The 19,319-nt window shown below is 44.0% G+C and overlaps 2 protein-coding genes across 2 annotated transcripts; both read right to left on the bottom strand.

The window, feature by feature from the left end:
* Positions 1-10,929: 10,929 nt before the first annotated feature.
* On the bottom strand, positions 10,930-11,713 carry LOC124671672. The gene is made up of 4 exons (XM_047208016.1): positions 11,686-11,713; positions 11,336-11,545; positions 11,063-11,175; positions 10,930-10,968 (listed from the first exon to the last, which is right to left on the bottom strand). Exons 1-4 carry the CDS (start codon positions 11,711-11,713, stop codon positions 10,930-10,932), a joined length of 390 nt encoding a protein of 129 aa, XP_047063972.1.
* Positions 11,714-15,383: 3,670 nt separating this feature from the next.
* On the bottom strand, positions 15,384-16,089 carry LOC124678612 (protein translation factor SUI1 homolog 1-like). Its single transcript, XM_047214475.1, has one exon. The coding sequence runs from the start codon at positions 15,775-15,777 to the stop codon at positions 15,412-15,414; it is 366 nt and encodes a 121-aa protein (XP_047070431.1). The 5' UTR covers positions 15,778-16,089; the 3' UTR covers positions 15,384-15,411.
* Between the last annotated feature and the right edge of the window lie 3,230 nt (positions 16,090-19,319).

Below are 19,319 nucleotides of genomic sequence, written 5' to 3'. Positions count from 1 at the left end.
AGTAGTTGCTGTTGTTGTTGTTGTTGTTGTTGTACCTTGGCTTGAAACTCAAGCTGGTATTGGGCTTGTTACTGACAAACCTCTTAGGTTCAAACTTGGCCTTTTTCCTCTTCTCTTCTTGCAGCTGCTTGAAGTCATCTTCAAGAGTGATGGCTGCATCCACCAACTCTTGGAACTTAGTCGCTCTCATCATTCTGAGCTGAACCTTAAACTGGGGACTTAACCCCCGCAAGAACCTCTTCTTTTTCTTGTCCTCGGTGTTGACCTCCTCAACCGCATACCGAGACAACTTCGAAAACTCCCTAACATAAGTCAGGATAGCTTTATCCTTCTGCTCGAGACTTTCAAATTCTCGACGCTTCAGTTCCACTATGCTCTCAGGGACATTGGATTCCCTGAACTTCCTCTTAAACTCCTCCCAGGTAAATACTTTCTCAGCCGGATAAACGGCTACGATATTATCCCACCATGATGCGGCAGGTCCACACAACAAGTGTGTTGCATATCTGACCTTCTCCAGGTCATTGCATCCAACGGTGTTGAGCTTTCGCTCCGTGTCCATCAGCCAATCCTCCGCGTCCATTGGTTCGGGCGCGTATGCGAAGGATATAGGCTTAGTGTTCTGGAAGTCAGACAAGGTGACTCCCTGATTCTCGGGTCTCTCTACCCGGTTCTGTTGCAGCAGCTCCTGGAAGAATTTGTTCTGCTGTTCCAACGTTATACGTTGCCTCTCTTCCATCATCTGCATGTACTGGACAAAGTTCTGCTGCATCATGGGTGGTGGTGGTGGTGGTGGAAACTGATTTCTGGCAGCTTCATCAGCCTCTTCCTTTTGCTTGGCCTCGCGCTCCATACGCTGCGCTTCGCTCTCCTCACCCGTCAATCCCGACATTTTCCCCTAGTTCTGCAACACAAAGTGGTACTCATAGTTACTCCATGCGCAAGTTTTCTGAGCTCAACTTCGTGCACGTGAACTAGTCACGCAATGGAAATCAAGAAGCAAATCCAAATCATGCAAAACATATACCCTGTATATACATACATAAGTGGTCTTATTACATTACTCAGTGACGTTGTGAGTATGCAAACTCACTTATTAAAGTATATGTACAAATTTCTACAAAATATTACATACTACAATACATGTGGTACTTATGTATTGTAGTTTCGCCTCCCATGGTAGTCACTAGTCATGCTTCACTCCCGGTACATTCCAGGCTTCCATCCGGTCGAACGTGTAGTCCTCCTGACAAAACCTGGAACATAAGGTCTCCCCGTCGGCTGGTAGTCGGAATCAGATGATGATCCTAGGGAGAAATCAGTGTTCACGAACTGGTCATTCAGTGCATCATAGTCCACCCATCGGGTGTACTCCCCGGTACCTCCACCATAGGTATTTCCCGCATTCGTATCCGACTCAACCTCGTGTCGGATACCCTCCAACTTCTTCCCCATTCCAAGGATAACTCTGGTTCTGAGTCGTGGCGTCCTCATTCATCTCCCCGTCATAATACACTGAAGTACTATGAGTTCCAGTATCAGATCCCCAACGCCAACCCGTGGAGTTCTCTATAGGAGTCACGGAACGCTGATTGTTTCCGGATTCCTCTCCACCCTCATATCCTCTATAGGAACTACTAAGATAGTTCCCAGGTGTAACGGGTGTAGTTTCTCGTTCGGGGTGGTCAATACTAATGTAGTCACCAGCTGAGTAGACTGGTGTGTGCACCTCATTCTCCATAGGTTCCTTCCCCTTAGTCTCCTCCTTGGGTTCAGTAAACTCCTCTAGCATTGTATCAATTGCTCCCGTCAAATGACGGTTCAACTGAAAAAACAATGATAGTAAGTTACGGCTATTGTCCATGTATTTTGCAGCTTCTGCTGGTTTGCGTTTTGCATATTTGAAGTGGTTAAGCATGGGATCATCTTCCTCCTCCATATGAGGAATGTGTGTGAATTCGGAACCCATAAGCTCTTTCGTCTTATGCTCCCGAATATCGGTTATGGCTCTCATAACGGCTATATGGTAGGCTGTGTTGATAGTTCCGGCTTCACTCGCCGGCATTACTACGCTCATTCCCAAAGATTCAGGAAGTCGTAGCCCTACCCTACACTTTGCCAATACAGTACCATCATAGTACACGTATTTCTTTACTTGGATCTGGGGATCACACCCAAATTCAAGTAACATGGCACGGAGAATATCTGCGAGTCCTCCTTCATATTCACTCAGTGTGGAATCCATCACTTTCACGTTTCGTCCCGGACGTGAACTTGCCATTGTTGGCTGTGGAAATAGAAAGAATATAGATTAGTAATAATGCATCAAAATAGAGATAATAAAGAATTATCGCACTAAAAGATATGATTGTTGTATTCTCAATTGAATATACACCATATTTTTAGAGAATTCTTTACTAGTCCTATTTGACTCCTAACGTTCGGTCCCATTTACTAGGTTCCAACCTAAGGTCAAAACTTTTGCTCTGATACCAACTGTGGTGACCCTGCATACCACTGCATGTTGTAGTATGCTAGTTGTTGATATAACATTCACGAAGTACCATTCCGCAAATATTACATCCCTCGCAGTAGTACAACGGAACATAGCAGGTCCATAACTCATTCATTTATTATTACAAGCATAATATACATATCATCTCGGAGCTCCTCTTGGGTCCTAAGAGGAATACTCCTGGGTTCGAGGCGAACCCAACTTAACTTACAATATAGAAGTTTAACTAGGTTATACATTTATTCCATCGAGAAGCTAAGTACTAAGAGTTCGCACTGCTCGGATACTACTACTACTCGGTGATTCTAGACTTGATCTCCTCCGGAAGCCTCCCCGGTTCCGTAGACTATAAGATAGTCTACGCCTTCTACACCTCCAGAGAGGTCTGGTTCATCATAGCCGATGATCTCGACTCCTTCAGGGTTGTCGTGGTCCTCCTCCAGACGGTTCAGACAATCTAAGCAGGGGATTTAAGAGTGGAATGAGTACGAGCGTACTCAACAAGTTCATTATAGAAGAGAGGTGTTTAATGCACTAGCTACGATATTAGACCAGAAAGTCCAATACCAATGCAGGTTTTGATAAACATTTCTTCAAGAGGTTGCTTTTATTCCAAAGAGCTATGTCTGTCAGCCTTCACCGGTTTACTAGAACTTCATGGAGCTCCTTTCCGGCCGCGTTCGCAGCTCCATATCCCGGAACGAGGAGTGACAGGTCACGATTCATTACACTCTGCAGAGGTGTGTTGCTTTACCCATAAGAGATCTTAACCTGGTGCCAACCGGGCAGCTTTCCCGTACACACTTCCTATGGTGTGAGGCCCGGTATAAGGTCTAGCCAATCATGTTCCTCCGCTACCTCGAACACCCACCCTTTGTTGCAAACCCCGACCCTGGGTCCACGCCGGTCCCATTATTCCCATAGATTTCAGGGTGGACCCCGACAACGACGTCAATGCAGGGATCTACCATACATTCCTACGCCGGCAGCTGCAACCCATCATAGACCGCAATACCGTGGGGACTTAGGACTCCCCAGCCTCACCGCTTGCTCCTTCGTGCGACAAGTGTACTACGGACAATGCCGTGGGGACTTAGGACTCCCCAGCCTCACCGCTTGCCCCCTTGGATTACAAGTGTACTACGGTAAAGCGCATCCGTTGATGAACGAGAGGTGGAAACACTTTTGACTACTCCGTCCCACTCCGGATCTTATGGTTAACACGGGTATTACGGCACAAGAATCACCGGACGACATTTGTTGTTTAATCCTATATGGATATAAACCCTTGCAATGGAACCTCCACCATATCAACACAATCCATGGTTCCATTGCCAACCACATAGTCATATTCATAGTTATGAAAATAGTGGTTTTGGTTTTTATGCAATAGTGATAATCATAGTACTTTGCAAGTAATTTGATAAAGATACTCAAATGACATGAGCAAGTGATGAACTTGCTCGAACACCGCAAAGTTTTGCAGCTTGGATGGTGTGGACTGACCCTTGTCCTCTGTTTCTGAAAAATAGCATCATTGTCCAATAAGGGCAATGGTTAAAGATGCAATTATGCATGATTCCAGTTTTAGGGTTTGTTCCCCCCTTCCGATGACATTATTATTTCATGTAAGAGGTTAATACTAAGAACAATTTGAAGATACTTAATTTAGGGCAAAATACAACCTTGAAATGTTGTCAAGGTGTTTTTTAAAGTTTAAAAGAACTTATGGTCTTATTTTCATTATTGAAAATAATATTTGTGATTTAAATGATTAATATAATCATCAAATTAAGACTTATTCTTAGTTTTCTTCAGAAATTCCTTTTGATATTTTATTCAGGTAGAGAATTTTATGCTGATCAGTTTTCATATTTTTACTTATTTTTTTAGAGCTATTAAACATTTCTTATACAATTTCAAAGTTTCTGTATTTAAATGGAATTATGAAATGACTGAATTGCCCCTGGGCCCACATGTCAGTGCGGCCCAGCGGGTTAACCCTAACCCGAGCCACGCTCGGTCGGTCGCACCGACCCCTTTCTCTTCTTCCTTGCGAAACCCTACCTCTCCTCTCTCTCTCGCGATTCCGTGGTCGCCGCCGCCGTCGCCGATTTGTTCCGGCGAACTCCGACCGTCCCCGGCGATGAGATCGGTCACAGATTGACCGCCTCTCGACGGCGCATCCATTGATCCGCGTCGATCTAGGGTTCGTCCTCGCCACCGCTCGGCCCCAACTCGCCTGCAACACCTGGCCGCAAGGATCTATGGCGATGCTCCGCCCGCCGGCGCCCTTGATGCTGCGGTGACGCCGCGCCCGGCCGTGGTGGTGCTGGGCGCTGCGGCGCTGCCATGGCCGGGCCTGGCCTCGGCGCTGCCATGCCCCCGGCGTGTGCCGCCGTGGCCGCCATGGCCGCGTTTCTTCGCCCGCGTCACCCGTAAGTGCTCCTCGCCTCCCCTTCTCTCGCTATCCGTGCTATCTCCTTCTCCTATTCGTCTAGCTCCGCCGCCGGCTTGCTCTCCCCGTGGAGAAGCTTGCCGTGTAGATGTACTCGTTGCGGCTATGCTCCCGTGGCCTTACTCTATTGCCGCTCGTGCTTGTGTTGCCATGCTCATGCTCGTTGTCGTGTTATTTCCATGGCCATTGCTTCGTGTCCATGCTTGTGCTTGTGCCGCTCGCTTCCCCGTGCCTCTCGTTCTTGATGCTATTCTTGCCGATTACTCAAGTGTATTCATTTATGTTGTTCTGGCTTGATTGCAGTGTGCAATTCTTGCAAATTTGCAAGAGCCGATTGCCCTTGGGTGCTCTTCAGTGTGCTATAATTCATAGACATGCTCCCTTGAGCATGCTTGTGGGCTAGACAACACCATCCCTTGATGGTGTGCTTCTGCATACAATTATATATCAAATATTTGATTGTCTGCTATGCCATTGTTCATGTTCCGTGGCTATGTAATTTATCCGGTTATTGTGTTGGTGCTAGACTTGGTCGTGGTGATTTGTAACAAGAGCTAGTGAGGCTCGATGATCAATTGATCATTTCTTGCTTGTGAGTAAGTGTGTGCTCCTCTTTGTGACTCACTCGGTGCTCATCCAGAGTGCTATTTGTGCTTCATACGAGCTTAGCCTCGTGTGTGATGGTGCTTGTCCAAGCATCGATGGCTGCTTGCAATGATCCTTTGGATCATCAGCAAGACTATGTGCATCGTAGCTTGTCTCGTTTCATTTATCCGCTTAATTTGCCTTGATATTTGGATAAATGATGTGAACCGTGACACGATGATGATCATATCAATTAATTTGCTTGGGCTAGAGGGATGCCAACACTTGTTGGGGACCCTAGCCCACTCGAACCCACCCGGGTGATGATGCATGTGCTTGGGCTTGGTGGTTTGACTATTTTGGGTGGTTGAGGTGGCCTCGGCAGCCATTCTTGGTCGCTCGGAAGCTCCCACCCCTTGTTGGCTTGCTCGTGGAAGGACAACTGCTCTCGGCTGATCCCTTTTTGTTGGAATAGCCAGTAGCCTTTGTCGTTGAAAACAAAATAGACATGGATTTGTCTACTCGTCCGATGGTTAGTGAACCAGCTTAGTGCTAGGTGAGTTGGGATGGCTATTTAGGATCAAATCCATGATGGATTTCTCTCGGTTGTGTCACCGTGTTGACACAACCAAGTGTTCCCCGGGTTGTTTTCCTTCTAGCTCTTGCTTAAATTTGTCGGCACCAAATGGTTTTGCAACCAAGTGATGATACATCCAGGGTTTCATACCCTCTTTGCCTCTGTGATGCATGTGTATGCTTATTGATGAGCAAAGCCTGTGTTTGCTCAGGTTCTTTTGTGTATACCTCACTCCAGCTCCTAGAAATTGGTTTTTGGTGTAGAGGTTCAGCTGCTAGTTGATTTCTTGACTTGCCCTGCTCCTCCTTGTGAGCTTGGTGCTTGGTTAATTTCTGGTGATTGGGGAATAGGTGAGACAGCTCTGGCTGTTCACCTGTTCTTGGTGTTTTTGAGCTGTTCTTGCTATCTGGTGACTTAGCCTGCTGCTTTGTCGATGAATGAGCTAGGGTTTGGCTCTGAAAAGTTTATATATGATCCCCGCAAGCTCTCCCGGTCGACAAGACCGCTCGGCTGTTTTGGTGACTCTCCCTGGCCTTGTGTGTTGTTACACATGCAGCAGTCCTTGTGTGCTGCATGTGTGTGTGTGTATACCAGATACATGGTATCTGGCATGAACTTGACCTTGAGCTGATCAACTCGGCAGAGATGTGTGCATATCACTTCAATTCCAATTTTCTTCTAACCTGCCAAGTGGTTTAATTTGCCACTTGGCATAACCTTTGCTTTGTTGTGTTTGTGTGCAGGGAAACCAGGAGATGATCAAGATGAAGATCAACTCATTTTATAGAATTTAGGATAGATCATCTACTTTGTAATTTTCTTTTCTTTTTCTTTTAATTTTCTATTTCTCCAATTCTTGTCATGTGTGGTAATATTTATAATTCAATTTGGAATATTGTAATTGACAATGTAATTTGTGTGTTGATTAATAAAGCTCAAGTTTCTCTAATGGCTTTAATTGTATGCAATATTCCTTTTTATGTTTGCTTATATAAATGTGTTGATGAACTTGAATTATCTCATGATCAAGTGATGTTTGAATTTTGAAATTTCAAACATACTTAATTGAATTCAATCATGCAACTTAATATTTGAATTCAATCATGCAACTTAAGTTTGTGATACAATACCCCTTCTCTCTTCTCAAAACCCTAGTCTAGTTGAATAAGGAACAAGTTTGTCGCACTCTCGAAACCCTAACCCTGTAAGGTGTCGAGAGAGAAACTTGTCCCCCTTCGATGCAGTTTTTGTTTAAAAGCGCGAAATTTCCCCAGAATTTGCAATGCAATGCACATCCCTTTCTAAATTCTACCCCTCGATCGTCTCAAAACCTGGGACATTACAACAGGACTCTGCGCCGGCCCAAGTATATGTTTGGATGTTAGCACCTTTCACCCGCAACGGGCCAAAGATCCGCTAGGAGGATGATGAAGCATTGACCGTCCTTTATTGGACTTAGTTGAGCCCGCCCTTGCTCAGGCACATGCTGCCCATGTCTCCCTTGACTAGAAAGCTTCCACACCCGGGTTGAAAAAGTTATTGCTTACTATCTTTCACCGGGCTATAAGTTTTAACATGTCTAGCATTCTTCGGCAAACCTTTCCTGGGTAGCCTCCCGGGTCTTGAAGCTGACGCGACCCATGCAGGAAGAATCCCGGGTACCCGGTTGACGTAGATATGCCCATATGCAGTACTTTTTTTTTACATAGAGGGGGTATGAATGTGAGGATCGAAACCATGCAAACAATAAAATAATAAAAGAACATCAGTGGTATGCCATTCAGATGTTCAGTCATGCACTACAACATATTTGACAGTATATGACGCTCATTCTGTAACGATTTGGTAAAACAAACATCGACAAAATAAAGACGTAAAACCTCAAAGCACATCAGAATAGTAGTTTTTCATCATGGAATCCGCTTGCATTGTACATACATTTTTTGCATTAGATGTGAGGACCCGCCATCTCCTTGGTGCAAATTATCTACTTGGATGTTGAAAGGACATCTAAGAGGAACAATATATTGCTTATTGTTATGTAAAAGCAGATTCTCCATTTCATCTAAGAGCATAAACATACACTATAACAGTTAAGATCGTGACAATTTCTATTTTTTACTTGAACATGGTTTTCCCCATTGGGATCCTTGTAAATAGGATAACTCAAAACTTCTGATGTACATCCCCAAAACAATGTATATGTCTCTAAGGCAGCCTTAACATATGGATTGCATTCACCGAAAATATGGAAAAAACTACAAACTTTTCATCCCCATAGAACACTTGTGCTAGAAGGAGATGTATGATTTGATAATTTATAGAAATAAAACTAATTTTTGCTTGGGTTTAGATTCTAGTATTATCTTTATTTGTTTGAGGATATTTGAGGATCACTGCTAGCTTTATTGTTACGATTTATTCTTTTAGTAGCAGGGGTGGTCCAAGCAAAAAAAAACCTGAACTCGAAATGAACTTAAATATTTCTAATTTATACCAAACTTTAATACTTTTCAAATTATTCTTTGCATGCTACAATATTACCAATAATATTTTTAAGTTAATTATTTGGCATAGTTAAACACATAGATGTTAGTTGTAGTGCTATTTGTTATACATAAGTTATTTATATCTTAGAATAAAATAAGTTATGATAAACTTAAACAGTGCATTTTGAATTTCGTGTGTATAGATATGTGTGTATTTGTGATAAGTATCTGTGTACAACCTAGCAAACATCTTATTATTTGTTTGTATGTTTATAGTACATAATTAGAGAAGTATATTTTTTAAAAACTTTTAGAGTACAAATTGAACTATTCGTATGATTCTTTGTTGATTTCTTCATACAGCCCCAAGTCCCCAAGGGAGTACATTTAGTTTTGGAACAATTATATGCATCTCATTCACACGCAGGCCAAACCAGTACATTTACGGATTATTCACTTCTAGAATTTTTAAATGCATCCCATTCACATGCACCAAGTTGCTGGTTCCCGGTTGACCAAGAATTAGCTTAGAGTTAGCTTGACTCTAAAACCGTTAAATTTATGTCGTGATTCACACGCCCTATAAATTTATGTAGGTGGGTGTAAGTTGTAACTGGTATTTTTCCAATTGCTGGTGAAGAAAAAGTAATTCACCCAGAATATTTACTCAATACTACAATTTGTTCACGTAATGCAAAAAGGTGTTCATTTACCACAAATCGTATGATGACGCCATGAAACCAAGAATTACGCTAATTTTTTTATCAACCAAGCTCTAGTTGCGCGCGTCCATACAAATTATGCAAACGCCTAGAAGTAAGATGATTATCGGTCAAGGACTAGGACTAGTTGCACCTTAAGCATAGAGTTTGTCGAGCGGATTTTGCCGTATGCCGAGCGGGCCTGCAGAAAACCAATACGGTGTCCACTTTGAAACAGTTAACTGCATCTCACTCGCACGCATCCCGAATCAGTACACTTACAAATGGTATGCAAATTTGTTACGAAGTTAAGACGTGAATCAACTCAGTCAGGTCGACACCACTCGGCGAGATCAGTCGAGCACACATCACACTCAGAGTCTTCCCTGTACAATGAAATCAGGATCTCCGTTTGGGTCACTGCATGATGTCATTGGTGCCAGCAGCGTCGGCTGCCGAAGCTGACACCGACGAGTCCTTTGGCATCGACGAAGATGCCAGAGAGTCTGTCGCCGTTCTCTTCTTCCCGCGTCTCGTCTTCTTCGGAGGCCGTGGCACGTCAGGGCCGCACATCGGAGCTGCTGCGGCGTCTTGTTGTCCGGTGACCTCTGAAGCTATGCCGAGCGGGGATACGTCTCGGGGCTCGAAATCTGTTCCAGAATCACACCGCAGTGTCATTACATGTGTGCTCGTCAGTGACAAGGACATACAGCATGGAATCCACATCGCCACATGTATGTTTGAATTTTTTTTATTTTGAAACGAAATGTATGTTTGATTATCGTTCAAGAACATCTGCATACATGAACCAAAAATGCCCAAAAGATGCCAAAACCCGAGTAACGCAGCCACTGTTGCATTTTTTTTTCTGCATTTCAGATGCATTTTTACATGTTGCTAGCATGCTCAAACATGAATGTTAGTTTTTTTTTTCGAAATGGGAGCATAGCCCTGGCCTATGAATGTTAGAGTTAAGTTCGGTTTTCTTAGCACCAATTTTGGGTTGTCTACCAACGGCGGAACATGCTGGTGGTGCTTAGAGCTTAGAAGCATTAATTTAAATTGCATAGCAACACGCACTCGATATCCTGATTCGCAGAGCACGTAATTTGTATACCATTTGTAAGTGACTGATTTGCTCTGCAACTCGATACCCTAAAGAAAATGAAAGTAAGTACGTGCGCTCTGCGAATCAGGATACCAGATCAAATATCCAACAGAAAATTGCTCAACTTGGCGTCGAGGCAGGATAAATAAACAGCGCAGAAAATTGCACATCCGTACACTGCCAACTCACGCGACGAATTCAGAATCTCACCTAAACAAGCGCAAGCACATGAAGGAACCACACCAAATCGATACGTGTTCTAGCCTCGAGTTCTGAGCAACCGTACCTTGTGAAGCCCAGGAGGTCCCTGCGGATGGTGCCGCGAGCGCCAGGTTGCCCAGAGACCCAAAATCAGACGACCCCCCGATGGAGTTCATCTACAACGAAACGCATTCAGATACATCATTGATCAGTAATACTCCCACGGTCCGATCAAACATAAGGGAGATTTGTCCAAATTCGGATGTATCTCGATATATCCAAATTTAGACAAATCTTAGACATATTTCATGGAACGGAGGGAGTACATGTGTGTCTTCAACGAAAAATATATTTAGGTATCGTTGGCTCATCAGGGGGAAGAAACCCGAATTTGTACTGAATTGATCAGGGTATGTACGCGCACTTACCCAGCTTGGAGGAGCATTTCCAGTCAGCGTCCCCGTGGAGGTGTTCCAGCCAATGTGCGCGACGTGCTTCACGTCCGTCGGGCAGCCAATCTCCATCTCCTGCTCCTTCGCCGCTTCATGCAGGAACGAAATCACGCGAGCGACATGGGAATTGTCAAAAGATTGATTCACAGAGAAACAATGAATTCAGGCTGAGTTGTCTGTCCCTGTTCTTGCTCTGGATGATCAAATTCAAAAACCCACGTACGAGTATACTTCACTGGATGTACTTACCGAAGATGTGCGAGATGATCTTGAAGCTCTTGAAGATCCCTTTCATCTTGTAGGAGGACGCCATTGGATCCCAGCTTCGGAGACAGGCAGGCAGGCAAGCCTTCAGGAACCACAAGAATGCAGAAAGGAGAAGCAGCAAGGAAGACCAGCGATGACAGAGATGTACCAACCGCATATACTGTGACTGTTTCTCGTGCAGAATGAATGAAGCTTCAAGCGTGTAATGACGGATTGGTGAAATGTGTCTAAAGGGCGCGTTGATGCGAGCACATCATAGGGTGGGTTGTTGCCGATGTTAATGCTCTGCCTTTGTTCTTAGTCGTAGTTCTTACTGAAGCATTTGGAGTAACCTGCAATTCCTGTCCTGTCACCGCCCATCCCTTTCGATCTTTGGTATGTTTGTCTAGCTTAGAGCCATGCAGAAGCTAGGATGATTTTTGGCAGGTGTTTGTGTGCATTGCAACTGGGATGAGATAAGACGAAGTTTTTTGTCAAAGATTCAGAGATGAGTGATGTTTTGGCACCCGGGAGCATATGCTCCCGGTTGTTAAACTTCGCTTTAAATACACTTTCAGAATGTTGAAAAATTTGAAAACGAAATTTAGTGGGTACGTCTCAAAATTTTACACGTTCACAAAGTGGTTCCACAGAAAACTGACATTTTGAGTGTCATCTGCAAAAAAGACAAATTTTGATGTAGAAAAAGGTTGTGTACGAGACGTTTTGTTTGTCTTTTTCACACAAGTCACAAAAAAAATCGGTTTTTCCCAAAACTTGATGTGCGCACGTAAAATATCGATACGTAAGCGAGAGATTTTTTGTTTGAATTTTTTGACATTTCAAAATGTTTTTTCCGGTGGCAGGAGCATATGCTCCCATGTGCCGAATTGAATTTCCCGACTATTTTTTGGAACACAAAAGGTAACCAGGGTGATGTGAGAAAGAGAGTTTCTTTTCACCTAACGGGGACGTTGTATCTTGTTGACAACTCAACCAGAATAAAACAGTGTAAAGTTGGGTGATTTTTTTGTCCTTTTTTTTATGAAACACACACGCAGATCACTCACACATACGTACATACACTCACTCCTATGAACGCATGCACACCCTACCTCTATGAGCACCTCCGAGAGACTGAGTCCAAGAACTGATCCAGCAGGTCTTGAGATTGACGAAGTCACCACGGGCGCCTCGCTGTCGATGGGAACGTCGTCTCGCACTGAAGAATATTCCGCCTTTTAATGAGACACCAAAGTATCAAATCTAGGATTTGAAGTCTGGTGGGATGGGGGTGCCACTGCCCTCATAACCATCCAACCGCAGGTTGGTTCTCAGTTTTTTTTTCTCAAAATTACCCAAACGGTTTGTGTATGTTTTAGTACAAGGGATTCGAGAAACTGGCAGCCACCAAAACATTTTTGTGCTGCTCACTGGCATCACATGGGTATTTACCTAGTATATGGTTGAAAAATAAGATCCTGTGATTGATTTTTAATAATAAAATTAAGTTACTCGCTGTGGATGTCGCATGGAAAAAGCCTGCATGATATAGGCTTAACCATGCAAAATAAATTTCAGAGTTATTCTGAGACAGATGGATATATATGGATGTATGGTGGATAAAATGCGTACCGACGTATTTACAAGATGGTAATTTATCCAAAATGTAATGTACTAATAATTTGAAAGCAACGATAAATAGAAAGATAAATACGACATAATGGTTCTAGTACAATCTCGGTTGTGCACCCACTGGAATAACATGTACCATTAAATTAATGTGCAGCGATACTTTTTAACCTTCTCTCTCATCCCACGAACTCGAACTTGAGCTAGATTATGCCGCACAGACGCAATGTGAACATGTATGATGTCTCCATGATATATATGTATATCTGGACAAAACGACGTGGGATCTTGCTGTATTTATTATCCAGAGAAACCAAATAAAATAACACCTAGCTAACCAGATTCGTAGTTTCAAATTAAAATTTTCACTTATTTATACTAAATATTTTTATTTTTTTAAAAAAATAGTCGATATCTGATCTTAACGAGTGCATGTTTTTAATACAAAATTAACCACATAGCAGTTTTACTCATTGCTAAGGTAAAATATTTTTGTTCTCAGTAATATTTGTTCTTATTATTACTATGTATTGTAATGTATTATGGTATATTTGTTTTATTTTACTTGTAACGATATATTCAGCAATTAACTAAACCACTCTGGCATGTCAAAGAAGAAGCAAGCATGCGTTCACATACTAATTGGTTCGAACTAGATTAAATATAGTGTATATATGTATAAATTATCAGTTTAGGTTGTATTGCCGGGTGCCTATAAAATGTATAGTCTAACAATTATCTTGAAAGAGATTTCTAGAGTTTATGTTTGTATTAGATCTAAGTAAATATAGTACCAAGCATATGATATGTTTACGCATGGTACTTATTGCTCTCTTCTTACCGTTTATAAGTTCATTATTTCGAAAAAACTTTTACCATTAATTTAGTCAACAAAATATAAATATATGTTAGGAAAGTTGTACCATTGGAAATTTCTTTTAAATATGAACCTAATGATATGATTTTTGTAGCATATATCACATATTTTATGACCAAATTAATTGTTAATTTGTTCTCAAAATACATGGTCACCTAATAAACCGATATAGAGGGAGTATCAAGAATATATAGAAAGGGAAAAGCTTAATAGCCACTATTGATCCCCTGAACAGAGCACATGATTCTAGATCAAGAGAAATGTGAGCAATGTGAAGAGGTAGCAACTGCACAATCAACAACACGAGAGCTTCCTAGATATTTACCGGCTTGAGGGAATACAAACTTGGCAATGACCAAATCGGACAAGGGACCACCTTGTAAGCAGAGTTAGCAGCATGTCATACTCTTTTAGTCGATCGAAAGCCATATAATCTTCTGCCGAGAGATTTCCTCAATATGTCGATGAGTTGATTCCATCAACAATAAAAATGGTACTATTAGTATTGCTTTCTGTTTCTGAAAAATTGTGTTCGAGTTGGATCCACCATTGCTAGACTAGTGTGAGGAGCCCTTGACTTGGCTAAAAAAAAGGTAGTTGCACCCTAGGAGGGTGGAATTGAGGTTAAAAAAGGCTACAAACACATGTAAGCATATAAAAGTTATAAATTTAGGGAGCGCCTAGGCATCAAGCGCCTGATTTTTATTAAGTCTAAGTTAATTTCTTAATCATTTTATTTGCAAAAGCAACTGAGTAGAATACGAAAAATACGAGTTGCAACTCATGCGTAAATGAGAAAATACCAATCCATATTCATCTTATAAATAGTTACAACCCGTGCGCAATCAAAAAAATACCAGTTGCAACATGTGTGCAACTGAGAAAAAAATACCAGTTGCAAGACCCATACCTAACTGCGAAATATTAGTTGCAACCCGTGTGTAGCTGAGAAAATACCACTTGCAATCCATGCGTAGCTTAGAAAATGACGGTTACAGCACGTGCGCAACTTTGAAAATACCAATTGCAACTCATGCACAACTAAGAAAATAGTAGTTGCAACCCACTTGCACCTATGATATTAGCACGGATCATGAGGCAAGTCGAATAGCTAAGAATTCGACTTATTTCTAGCAAAACCCATAAACTTAGTATATCAATATAAAGATTGATGAGAAATAAGATTTTCATAAATTGCTTGATTGTGATTAAACTTCAATAAATTACCAATCATTCGTCCAGAAAAAATTCGAATTTGTTGTGGACATGCAGACAACATCAAACATACATGCCCTAAAAAAAGAACATCAAACATCCAAGGTGATTTGATATAAAAGTCTGCATTATTATTGATGTAGCAAAAGTACGATCCCTTACACGATTAAGCTGATAACTGCAAGCCATCATGGCTAAATTAATAAACGCACACGGAAGTAAAATCACCAAACAGCAAACCCGATATAGCAAACTAATTAAAGCACTCCTGATTAAGGTCTAAACAGCAGACTCGAAACTAAAGCAAACTCTCCCTCCTGGTCCGGGCAGCCCAGATCGCTCTGGACGCGCGCGACTAGAAGCCGTGGACCTTGATGCAGTCCGTCTTTGCGAGCCCCGCCTTGGCGATGAATGCTGCGACCTTCTTGCGGTGGTCGCCCTGCAGCTGGATGACGTTGCCGAGCTCCTTGTCCTCGACGACGGTGCCGTTGCAGCAGAGGTCCCGCTTGAGGTCGCGCAGCACCTTGGCGTAGTTGAAGCCCTTGCTGAGCCCCTGCACCGTGGTCAGCGTCTTCCTGCCATTGCGCTGCTGCACGCGGAGGTGCACGCGGCCGTCGTCCCCGGCCCCGGCGGCGGCGCCCGCCTCGGCGGCCTCGTCGGCGAACGGGTCGAAGGAGGTCGGCGGCAGCGCGTCGTCGTCAAAGTCGGGGGTGCCGGACATGAACTCCTGCTCGGATGGTGGCGCCTCCGCGAGGTACTTGTCCTTGCCCTTGGGCTTGCTCTTTTTCGGCGGCGCGCGCTTGACGGCGCCCTTCTTGGTTGTGGTTTTCTTGACGTCCTCCTCCTCGTCGGACGAGGAGGCGCCGCCCGCGGCCCAACGGTCGGATGCGAAGGGCGGCGGCGGCGACACCTTGGGCTCGAACTCCGGGGGCGCCACGTCGGCGGTGTTGGTGGGGAAAGCTGAAGGCGACGACACGGCGGCGGTGGGCGTGTTGGCTCGGGAGGCTCTGGCGCTGGAGATCGCTGGGGGATTCGCGTTCGTTGTCTTTTGCATATGCTTCTGGGAGAGGCCGCGGGAAGTATTTATGGGTGGAAAATCGATCGAGCGGAGTTCGTGCCGAACACGGAGGCACAGCCCGAGTCGGTAGGGTCGAGGTGCCAGGTCGTACGGAGGTAGGATCTCCCGATCGATCTCTGCCGTCCAATGGTATGCGTATGGTCTCAGATGGTGCCGATCGTGTTAGGTGCCAGAGGGACGAAACTTGGCTCCCACGGGTTCTCCTCTCTCGTGTCCTGTCATGGTCCGTTTCTGTTTCCAAGGAAGATTGGAGGCCAAGAAAGCTCCGTGCTGTATACAGAGTAATAATACTTTTTTTGAAAAAAATTACAACTATTACGTGATTTCAAAATTTTATAAATCTGAACTCTGTCGGCTGCCGACCAAGTTTGCTTTTTGGCGCTGATCGGCCACTCAAGCAGGTGAAAGCCAATGCAGGTGATGACGGCCGATCCGCCTCTGGTCGGCTGACTGAGTCCTAGATTCAAGAATTTTAAAATCACGTATCATTTGAAAAAATATTCAAATTTTTTGTATTATTTAAAAAAATCGCCTTATATCTAGTCCAACTTTTTTTCCTTTAGCAAAAAAGTAGTATCTCGTTTATATATTCGGCTATAACTGTTCGTCCCGTCCTTAAAATGATTGATTTCCAAAAAAGAAACAATTGTTTCACAGATACTTGTTTCACAGATACTTGTTTCACAGAGGCGATTTGCAAAAAATAACCTAAAGGTGAAAGGAAAGCACAAACTGACCCTCCGGCGAAACTATTTCACCCATCTAACCCTTTTGTGTGGCGCCCCACGCATCGGCGCCACACATGCCAGTGTGGCGCCCCTCCTGCCGGCGCCACACACCCAGCCGACGTGACTCCCTCGACGCTGAGCTGGTCCGCCGATCCGACGTGGCAGCATGTGTGGCGCCCCTCCCAACGGCGCCACACATGCCCTTACAATTGCCCAAAAACATACTGTGAGACAATTCGTCCGGGACTTAGCCGTTTTTGCGAGGCTCTATGTGTGGCGCCGATGCCACGGGCGCCACACATCCACTTAAGTGTGGCGCCCGCGCCCGCCCCCAGCCCGACCCTCTCTTTCTCTTCTTTCTCTCCTCTCTTTCAATCCTCCAACCGCCGCCGTCGGCCGCCTCTCCGCCGCCCCCCACCAAATCCTCCACGGATTAGACAGATCTGGCCGGCCAAATCCATCCCCATACAATCCTCAAGGTATTCCCCTTCGTTCCCCTTCGATTCATCCAAGATTTGCTCCGGTTTAATTCGTTCCCTTCGATTCATCCTAGATTGGAAATTTTGGTTGTGTTTGAACCATAGATTTGTATGCATGTGTTTGAACCATAGATTTCAACCATAGATTTGTTGGAACCATAGATTGTATGCATGTGTTTGAACCATAGATGTTAAATTTTGTTAGATTGTATGCATTGTATCCAAAGATGTTTGAAATGGCTATGGTGTTCTATCCCTAGATATGAATGTATGTGTGTATGGAACCTTATGTATGTATGTGGTGAAAGGCAAAATTGGAGCTTAGCAAATGCATTCTATTGTCTTACATATGTCTATTATGTATGTATGTATGTATGTATGTGGAGAAATTCATATGTGTGATGTATTTGGATATGAACTCTCATGTATGTGTGATGTATAGGTGATTCGAAAGTTAGATATATTCTCATGTATGTGTTGCTCATTTTTGTTAGTGGAATGACTCATAACATGGTTGTGTAAACATGTAGGATGGTGTGGCTTCCGGATGAAGAGTACGACAGGGAGCACCGGGCTGTTCATATGACGGAGAGGGGAACGGATCTTCACCCTTTGAAGATTCGTTACCATGGCACAGTGGATATACCGTATGACGAGAGGTACACGGAGTTCATCCAGCCTACCGGTCTTATGCCGTTCATATCCCTTGTAAGCCGTGGGGGGCCAAACATGAACGCCGCGGCACTCATCGCTCTTGTCGACCGATGGAGGCCGGAGACGCACACCTTCCACTTGAGGGCCGGCGAGATGGCCCCTACTCTCCAGGATGTTTCCATGATCCTTGGACTACCTATTCGTGGCGAGCCACCGTGTATGAACACAGCTTCCGATGGGTGGCGCGGACGGATGGAGGACCTTATTGGCGGGGCTCCTCCGGCGCCAAGCAAATCCAAAGGAGAGAGTTCCCGCCGGCGCGTCTTTCTCTTGGATCAAGACTAACTTTGCACAATGCCCGGAAGGGGCCAACGAGGACACTCGGAGGACGTACGCCCGCGTGTACTTATGGTACATGATTTCGAAGACTCTCTTTCCCGACGAGTGGGGGAAGCCGGCCCATTGGTGTTGGCCGAAGGCGCTTATCGTGTTGGACAACCGGTGGAGTTGGGGAACAGCGGCACTTGCCTACCTCTACCGGCAGGTGATGACTTGTTCTATGTACTATTTTCCTATAGTAGTGTGCTAGACAAAGTAGTAACCAAATGTTTTATGTACGCAGTTGGACGAAGCTTGTCGCAGGACTGGGAGCAGGACTGGGAGCGGCGGTATTGGTGAATGCTTGCTCCTACTTTCCGTATGGAGCTGGGACCGCATATCGCTTGGGCGGCCTAGGGTACTCAACGAGAGGCCATGGCCTCATTACCCGAACAACCCCGATCGGGAGCCCACTTGGGCATACCTTTGGGACGAGTGTCTCGGAGATGACAAGCGATCCAATGGTCATGTACGAGCAAGTACATCGCGGAGTTGGACACTCTTATCGCTGAGCAGGTAACCGATCACTCTTTTGCAACCCTAGTTTTCATTGATTCTACTGGCATGTTCTAAATTCTGAAATATTTGTATGGTGCAGGTGGAATGGGAGCCATATGGTACCTACTACCGTATTGGCGCGGGGTGTTGGAGATATGCCCAAGAGGCAATAATAAAAGTGGTTATTATATATCTTTATGTTTATGATAAATGTTTATATACCATGATATAATTGTATTAACCGAAACATTAATACATGTGTGATATGTAAACAACAAAGAGTCCCTAGTATGCCTCTTAACTAGCTTGTTGATTAATGGATGATTAGTTTCATAATCATGAACATTGGATGTTATTAATAACAAGGTTATATCATTGTATGAATGATGTAATGGACACACCCAATTAAGCGTAGCATAAGATCTCGTCATTAAGTTATTTGCTATAA

This window comes from Lolium rigidum, chromosome 7 (genome assembly GCF_022539505.1).
Source record: "Lolium rigidum isolate FL_2022 chromosome 7, APGP_CSIRO_Lrig_0.1, whole genome shotgun sequence".
In the NCBI taxonomy this organism is placed as follows: Eukaryota; Viridiplantae; Streptophyta; class Magnoliopsida; order Poales; family Poaceae; genus Lolium; species Lolium rigidum.
The sequence above is the reverse complement of the archived record's forward strand: the minus strand, read 5'-3'. Positions and strand labels throughout refer to the sequence as shown.

Excerpts from the sequence above, each read along its gene's own strand:
- LOC124671672 (XM_047208016.1), bottom strand. The coding sequence starts at position 11,713 with ATGGGCGGTGACAGGACAGGAATTGCAG. Across the intron at positions 11,176-11,335 it reads GATCATCTCGCACATCTTCG|CGGCGAAGGAGCAGGAGATG; the intron begins GTAAGTACATCC and ends TCCTGCATGAAG. Across the intron at positions 10,969-11,062 it reads GAAATGCTCCTCCAAGCTGG|ACACACATGTACTCCCTCCG; the intron begins GTAAGTGCGCGT and ends TTTTCGTTGAAG.
- LOC124678612 (XM_047214475.1), bottom strand. The coding sequence starts at position 15,777 with ATGTCCGGCACCCCCGACTTTGACGACGACGCGCTGCCGCCGACCTCC.